This window comes from Salvia miltiorrhiza, chromosome 8 (genome assembly GCF_028751815.1).
Source record: "Salvia miltiorrhiza cultivar Shanhuang (shh) chromosome 8, IMPLAD_Smil_shh, whole genome shotgun sequence".
Taxonomy (NCBI): domain Eukaryota; kingdom Viridiplantae; phylum Streptophyta; class Magnoliopsida; order Lamiales; family Lamiaceae; genus Salvia; species Salvia miltiorrhiza.
This window is the reverse complement of record NC_080394.1, coordinates 14,637,732-14,646,181: the sequence shown is the minus strand read 5'-3', so window position 1 is coordinate 14,646,181 and position 8,450 is coordinate 14,637,732. Positions and strand designations below refer to the sequence as shown.

General features: G+C 32.6%; 2 protein-coding genes across 3 annotated transcripts; one reads left to right on the top strand and one right to left on the bottom strand.

Annotated features, from left to right (window-relative positions):
• Window positions 1-324: 324 nt before the first annotated feature.
• Window positions 325-2,782, bottom strand: LOC131001288 (uncharacterized). Its single transcript, XM_057927635.1, has 5 exons — window positions 2,554-2,782; window positions 2,328-2,451; window positions 1,730-1,967; window positions 771-893; window positions 325-640 (listed from the first exon to the last, which is right to left on the bottom strand). Exons 1-5 carry the CDS (start codon window positions 2,664-2,666, stop codon window positions 519-521), a joined length of 720 nt encoding a protein of 239 aa, XP_057783618.1. The 5' UTR covers window positions 2,667-2,782; the 3' UTR covers window positions 325-518.
• Window positions 2,783-6,443: 3,661 nt separating this feature from the next.
• LOC131001287 (uncharacterized) lies at window positions 6,444-7,497 on the top strand. Of its 2 annotated transcripts, none has more exons than XM_057927632.1 (2): window positions 6,444-6,841; window positions 6,905-7,497. In XM_057927632.1, the coding sequence occupies exons 1-2, from the start codon at window positions 6,726-6,728 to the stop codon at window positions 7,275-7,277; spliced, it is 489 nt and encodes a 162-aa protein (XP_057783615.1). In that variant the 5' UTR covers window positions 6,444-6,725; the 3' UTR covers window positions 7,278-7,497. The 2 variants fall into 2 exon arrangements, with proteins under 2 accessions (XP_057783615.1, XP_057783616.1); XM_057927633.1 differs by having other exon boundaries at window positions 6,578-6,841; window positions 6,914-7,497.
• The last annotated feature ends 953 nt before the right edge of the window (window positions 7,498-8,450 follow it).

Genomic DNA, 8,450 nt, shown 5'->3' with positions numbered 1-8,450 from the left:
CCTATGAACTAGTAGCCCATTCAACTTTATTGGGCTTTGGCAAGTTTATCGTTAGGATACTCTTATGTAAATTATTTTAACTCCTGAAACAAATTCAAATAAAAATACTATTGATATATTCAATCTTATATTTATAGGCTTATCTTATAGCTCCAAGTCTCCAACTCGCCTACATCAACTTATGCTTTAGCAGACCAACTTTACAAAAATATTATTAAAATATCCTATATATTTATGTTATTTTCAACTTCCAAGAGACAATGCACATAATTTCTTATTAATATCAATGGCTGTTATAAATTATGAGAGAATTTTCTCTTCATGTAAGAAACTGAATAGGATCATATATATACCTGAGAGAAACTACAGTTAAATATTTCCATGGTGGAGCAAAATCTGCAACTCAGTTTCAAAACATGTCTCACATATAGTAATACTGCTACTGCTACTAGAACTACAACTACGACTGCTCATACAGCAAGTTGAGGAGCAACAGAGAGGAGTCGTACCATCAGCCTCTAATGCCATTCAATGCCCCCGAGCGTGGTGCAGCCTATTCCTTCCCAAGCATCACTGCAGCCAACTTCTTCGTTGTCAACGCCTGCCATGTTCTCGTTCCACCAACCACCTCCATTCGCATCTGTATCAAGTGAAGGATGTTTCTTTAGTGTATGTAATAACTCATCTCATAGGTGCATCCATTTATGGGTGAAGAACGAGTGGTGAAAATACAGTTTGATAGTTGATACTAGAGAGGATATGTAACTCACAATGATTGAAAAGAGGTCTGCTTTCCTCACAGGTGAAACTCTTCCTTCTTGACCTTCCTAGTGGTTTTGAATCATCTCCAAGAACTACCAACCGCTTTCGACCAGTTGGCTTATCATCATGATCTAATCATTGAGATGCAAAAGAATGTGTAAATGTGTTCACCTATGCCGAATATAATTACTGGTTCTACTTTCAATCATAAATAGTACTCCTGGTTTGACTTGCAGAAGAATAAGCTTAGAAATCCAATGAGGAAGCGAGGGAGTTATGAAACAACAAGAACTTAAATTTACTTATGAACTGAAATGAAGTTTTCGGAAGTGAAAACTATGAAGCTCACCAACGCAAACTCTAACCTCAAACTTGGACAGCTATATACATTATACAAACTTAACTTCGTCTGTCACATGTACGCTAACACATAAAATAAATATGAAAATCAAGTTTTCTATACATTGAAACCATACATTTAACAAGGACTCAACGAGACCCAAATATTCCACTCTACTCAATCATTCAAAAGATAAACTTGCAAGAAAAAGGGAGATTTAGATGCATCATTCTGATATCCCAAGCAAATGCCTAAGAGTATCACAAGCTGTATTTAAAATTTTGAAGAGGGTTGGCTATGAACAAAAAAATAAAAACAGTGCCCCTTATACTTGTAATCCTTCCTAAACTGAAGTTGGTCATAATATGATTAAATAATAGGGAGGCACTATGTAATGTTAGACATTGAATACTAGGCATAATTTTACAGAAACTGCTTGAGATCAAGAACAACAGGGAGTTTTAACTTAACTGGTCAAACAGTAACAGATATTTAATGGTTTAAAAATCAGTTGTTAAATGTTAAGACACAATTTATTAAGAAAACTCTAGCAAGGCAACATGAAAACAACTTCAATCTAGCAATTACATTATTAGCTACATATATAATAACTATATAGAATCTAACCTTCAAACAGGCATTTCCTCTTTCTCTTTTGCTCTAAATCATCAACATCGATGATCTCTATTTCGTTAGATGAGTAGGCATTTCTGAACTCATTATCACCCGCCTTCTCAATGTTCTTGAAAATATTGATATCAAGAGCACCATTATTTGAAGACTTCGCCTTTGCTTCTCTTCCGTCATTTATCCCACTTTCTGCTTTCACACTCCTTGATGGAGACGAAGACGGTATCTCTTTCCCCTGCCACAACAGATTTTCGAGCCAGCCATTAGAGATTGCGACAACTTGCTTTTATTCACCCACAATAAGATTTCACAAATTTTACAACCATTACAAAATTATTTCAGAAACAGATTAATGTATGACAACAAAGTGTTTTCAATAATTAATCAATCTATATTTTGCTGCATCTTACACAATAGCAGCTCTTCTTCCACACAAATACATCCTGTTCTTCAGAGCAAAATCGTTTCGCAACAATGCAATAATAAGCTAATACACATTGTTCTTCCATTTGCAAAATTTTGTCAACATTTATCAATAAACCTAAATCTCTTTTGCTATATTCGTTCCACGAAAGGAAAATATAGAACAAAATACCTCAACTGAAGTGGGCAACACAGAACTCCGGTGCAGCTTCGAGTTGAGAAAATCGGAGAGCGAGATGCGTGAACTCTTTCCATTGGGAGCTTTGATTCCCGCATTTTGTTCACAATCATTCGACCTTTTATCTCAGAAAAAAAATAAAAAAAAAATAAAGGAATATCATATGCTTAGAAATTGAATGGAGAAGAAAGAAATAGAAAATTTGAGTTGAGAAGGGTACCGATTGGAAGCGCGGAAGAGAAACGTAGAAGTGATGGAGCGTTGCCCAACTGGCCTAATTGAATTCTTGTTAAAACTCATTTCTGATTTTCCACCTTTCGATTCCTTCTTCATGTTTTTCTTGGAGTCTCCCTTTTGGAGCAGTGGTTGAGTTTCAATCGAATTAAGCTTACTCGAAAGTTGGCGCCAAAAGTTTCGACAATAATTGTCAGCCACGAAAATATGGTGTCTGCGTGTGGGTTTGTGAGGAAGAAATAAATTAAATAAAAATAGCTCTATATTTTAATACACGTACGCTTATATTTTTAATTTTATTCATAATTAATACTTCCTCCGTCCATAAAAACGAGTCATACTTACCCCATTTTTTTTTCTATGAAAAAGAGTTTCATTTAACTTTTTGAACCATCACATCGTACCGTTTCTCTTACATTTAACTATAAATTGTACTTTTATTCCACTTTTTAACTAAAAATGTAACTTTTATTCTACTTTTTGTACTAATAATACCCCCACAAATTATACATTTATCTCACTTACACATACTTTAACAACTTTCTTAAAACCCGAGCCGAACCCCAAATGGAACTCTTTTTTATGGACGGAGGGAGTATTTACCAAAAATTCATTTAAAATAAATTATTTAAAAAATACTTAACAAATCAATTTTGAATTATCTAATAAATTATTATAGAGGTGGTCTCCTGTACACCCGGGTGTACAGTACACCCAGGTTGTACCCGATCCGGATCCAATTGGACTATCATGACCCATTTTTTTTTTGAAATGACACTAACACTAACACAATCTTGGAATGACACTAATGCTATTTTGTTTTACAGATGACACTATTTCAAAAATAACACTAACACTATTTTGTTTTACAAATGACACTAACACTATATTGAAATGACACTAACACTACATGCAAATAAAACTAACACTATATCGAAATAAAACTAATACTTGACATTCAGGTAGGATAGTCCAATTGGGTTAGATTCGGGTCGGATACGACCCAGGTGTACCGTACACTCGAGTGTACATGAGATTTTGTGATTATTATAATATTTCATCCGTCTCACTCTAATAGGCTCATTTATTTTGTGCACAGAGATTAAACAACTTACTTTTTATAACAAAAATTGTGTGGTTCACACCAATTAAGTATATCTTTTTACTCAAAATAGAAAACGAACATATTATAATGGGACGTCCCAAAAAAGAAAACGAGCTTATTAGAGTGGGACGAATGAAGTATTTTATAGGACAAATATCGTATTAAACCTCAAACTATACCTGCTTTATCAAAAATATTTCGAACTATAAATAACATGGCACAAAACCACCTAGTTTTATGTCATATCAATTAAAAAACATAAAGTCGATGTTGGATAAATCAACCTTCAATGCGATTTGAATCAATTGACGTGATATAAAATGATGTGATTTTTTAAAATGGTATGACACATAACAATGTCGTCTTGTGTCATGTCATTTAAAACAACAAAATATAAATTAGACTCTCTATGTCTCATTTTAATTTTTTTTTTTCATTTTGAAATGTTCCACCCAAATATCTTATTTCTTTTTATGAAAAGAACTAAACTCAATAAATGAGAATTTGTGAGGTACGTATCTCTTTCTTAATTCTACATTGCATCATTTAATAATCTAATTAATATCCTTTTAAATAATTGTGTTAAAAAAAATAAGATCGTTGTAATGAGAGGAATATATGCTAAGTATATATCATCTATAAAACTAAAACTTGCATTGCCATTTGTAGTTTAATTTTAAAAAACCAAAGGTTAATTGTACTTTGTGATCCTACTCTAGAGTTATTTGTAAAATGGCAAAAAAAAAAAATCAAACATATATAAAAATTGTAAAAACGACCCAATTAGAGTTTAAGACGTACGAACAAAATGGTTAGAACTTTCATCAGAATTGTAAAAATTAGTTGGGCTCGAACAATAATACGTGGAAGGCCTGAAGTTAACATAAAAACTACGTGAAAGTTCTAAATTTCACTTGGATTGATTCTAGCAATCTTTTAAAATTTTCTTCTCCAACGAACCATAATTTCATATAAGATAATTTTGGAGGGTTCATAAAAGAAGATAATTCTTTAACTTGTTGGGAACATTCTAAGTGGAATTTACAACTTTAACATTTTTTTTTCACATCAGTTTTGAGCTTTCTACATCATAATTCAACTCAAAAGTATAAGTTCGAATCATTTTTACACATGATTTTAAAATTAGGACCATAAATTACAAGTAACCTAAAATCCAATTACAATTTACTACAAGAAAATGTTAAAGCTTGAAATATATATATATAGAGAAGTTCAAATAAATAAAATAAGAACGATGAATCATTTTCAGCCATTCGATCATTAATATCTATGATGGATGCATCATTTTATTATTATTATTGATAAATTAACAGTATTAAATAAAAAAATTTAAAGACCGCACCACAGGGGACTCGAACCCAAGACCTTTGGCCTTGGGCATTAACCCCTTACCGTTTGGCCAACACACACACTTAATTATGTTTTATTCTTACTTAATTATGTCTAGCTAAGTTTTTATCTGATTTTAGAGTTGTATGACTTAATTGATTTTATGTTTTTGATTTATTGATACAATATTGCCTTTCCGTCTATAATTTATTACTCCATCCGTTCACGATATCATTTTCACTTTGTGGACGACACGAGTTTTAAGAAAAATGGTGGATATAATAGTGGGTATTGTTATTAGTGGAGGTTGAATCCCACTATTATTATGAGTAAGTTGTGGGACCCTATAACTATAAATAGAAGTGGAAATGGAATTGTAGACGAACCAAAATGGCAAAAGTGGAAACGATATCATGGACGGAATGAGTATTTATGATTTATGGTACTTGTTCCTTGTAAATTACTTGATCAATATTTTGCATGTTTAGTTGTTCCATTTGAAAACGACAGGGATAATTGTTCAACCGATTCAAGAATACATATGACTTTTGTCTTGAAACCAAAGGGAAATAAGTGGATCATAGGAAATTGTTCTTAGTTAACTTTTGAGAGTTAATAGATTTTCTTGAGACCCAACAAAAATAGAGAATGTGCGATTATTTGTGAAAGCTTTCTAGTTGAGTCATCACATTTCCGATTATCAATATTTCTTTCATTAGTTTTTACGTGAGTCTGTTATTTATTTGATTTTATTTCTTTTGCAACTTTATAGTTATTTGTCTAGTTATAAAAATCTCTTCTCTTGATAATTTAGCCATAGTTGTCCCCAATGGGACACCAAGCGGTGCGACCTCCTGTGTGTGAACAGTGAGGTCCCGGGTTCAAACCCCACTGCTCCCCTCCCCAACTCCCCCAAGTCAAAAAAAAGAGCCACAGTAAGATGTCTGTATTTGGTTACCCATCATGTTTTCATGATTTCAGTCCATGTGAATATATAAGATGATTTGATTGCTATATATACTTACAATTATATTGTTTAGTTGAAATTTATATTGCTACTATTTTATTGATCATAATCTAATTAATGTACACAGTTTCACTAGAATTCTTCACACTAACTATAATTCTAGATTTTACACTGATAAAAGGAAAATTAATCATATGAGTGAGTTTATATGAATAACAAAACGAAAACAAAGAAATAAATTATTATTCCAGTATTCCATGGCATGTATCAATCATAGAAAGTATATCATTAAAACAATTTTTTTTCCCCTCCTTTTCTATGGCATAATTAATTTATTAATTTACTCATACCAAATTTAATTTTGTTATTCCAAATACAAACGTGATTTCACATTAAGAGATACTTAGACTTATGTTTGTTAAGACGTCTAATCAAACTTTACTAAACACGGCAAAAACCTAAAGCTTAGTAGGAAAGACAATTTAGTAGAAGGAAATAAAAGTTGTGAGTGGTGAGCCCCCACCCTTCTTTTTCATGCCACTAATCGTGGCATATATTTATTTATTTTTCTAACTTATCTCACACGGAACAAGACTTCTGAAAAATGAATATGATACCATATCAACGTCAAATTTCCTCTCTCTCTCTCTCTCTCCAAAATATATATGTATATATATATACACACATTATTTGTCTCTCTCTCTCTCTTCTCATCATAATTCACATATACATATAAATGGGAAGAAACAGTGAATTAGAAGGAGCAGCAGTGGAATGTTGTATGTGTGGAGATCATGGCCTCTCTTCGGAGCTTTTCTCGTGTAGCGGCTGCGAGTTTCGATCACAACATAAGTAAGTAGTAGTAATACATATTCTTCACTTTAGGTTTGATTTAATCGAGCATAAATGTCGTAGATATTGTAGCAATCTGTACCCGGGAGCTGAAACCTACAACATTTGCAACTGGTGCCTTAGCCAAAAAGATGATCACAATCACAAAGGAGAAGAGACCACAAAATCGTCCCAAAATTCATCTCACAAAACCAAAATTAGCGACATGAAGATCAAAAAGGGTAAGATCGACGTCAATCATGGCGATAGAAGAGCAATTGATAACAGAATCAAGAAGCAGAATAAATCGCCGGCGCCCGATCGAGCTGCGCCGCCACCGCTGGCCGGCAGGAAGAGGGTGACGAGCGATCGCGGCGTGATACCTGAGAGGATTATTAGACCAGTTTTTAGAAATAAGGTGAGAAGGTATAAGCTTCTAGATGAAGTCTCGAGCTAATTAATCAACATTTACAATCAATATTTGAAGGGAGATGTGTGGCAGTGGCTCTATTATTCAAAATTGTAAACTTTTTTGCTTAGATACTAAGATAGGCTCGGATTCGATAATAGCCTCACATTTTTAGATATTTTTAATTTTCTGATTGCGGTACAAGTAAAATAAAATTTTCATTTAATTAATTATTTATAGGTATATGAATAGTGACGTTTTTGTCAAATCTTGCTCCTATCATTAGGGTGGCTGATTTCCTTTGCCTTCATTTTCTCAATATGTCAAATTTTTTTATACTTTTTTTTATTCGTTTCAAATAATTTTTGGTTAAAGAATCGGGATGGAGTGAAGAATAGTTTCCTTGGGTGACATTGAAATTGACAAGAAACCACTCTCCAAATTCGCCATAATTTAAAATTTAAAATATAATAAAGGCTGATTAGCTATCATTTGGGGCCCTTCTCACACGGCTTATGCAATCATGATTGACTTTAATTTCTTCTAGCATAATCAAATCAAATTCATTAATTTAAGTGATTATTTAATGTTCATCATTACTAAAGTTAAATAAGTATGTTAATCAACAAGTTGATGTGCTTTTGTAAAAGGGAAGATTTCATAAAATACCAATTGAGGTTGAAATTTTCGTGTGAGCCATGTAAACGCTAAGTTTGCATTCGGATGTATTTCAAATTGTTCATTAAATATTACTAGTTGAGATTGTTTCGATGAGATTACTCTACGATGGACCAAAATAATTTTCAACAGTTCTAGCAAATTCAAATTCATGTGTCCTTTTTTCTTCTTCAAATTAAATTATATAATCCAAACACAATGACAGTCGCAACCAGAAAGAATTGCACAAATAAATGTTTTTATAATACATGTTGTAGGGCTGCAAGCTGCTACATGAATGAAGGTTTCCTTATTTTAGGGTCGTGTTTGGTAAATGAGGATGAGCATTTTTAGGGAAAAAGTATGTCCCATTATTTAATTTATTTCAATCCCATTTCTTATTTGGACATGACAAAACGAAAGTGGTGATTGCTAAAAGAAATTAAAGCTGAAGGGCCCCAAGCAGATAATATACAGCATAACTAGTAATAACACTATTTGATCTGCTCAAAAAAAAAGAAGACTATTTGATTGTGGAATATGAATCCAGATCATGAGCATGAT

Bases quoted from the DNA above. Each gene is read 5' to 3' on its own strand.
- LOC131001288 (XM_057927635.1), bottom strand. From the start codon at position 2,666: ATGAAGAAGGAATCGAAAGGTGGAAAATCAGAAATGAGTTTTAACAAG. The intron at 1,968-2,327 runs GTATTTTGTTCT...CTGTTGTGGCAG, and splicing joins TGTTGCCCACTTCAGTTGAG to GGGAAAGAGATACCGTCTTC. The intron at 641-770 runs GTGAGTTACATA...CACTTGATACAG, and splicing joins CAGACCTCTTTTCAATCATT to ATGCGAATGGAGGTGGTTGG.
- LOC131001287 (XM_057927632.1), top strand. From the start codon at position 6,726: ATGGGAAGAAACAGTGAATTAGAAGGAGCAGCAGTGGAATGTTGTATG. The intron at 6,842-6,904 runs GTAAGTAGTAGT...TAAATGTCGTAG, and splicing joins GAGTTTCGATCACAACATAA to ATATTGTAGCAATCTGTACC.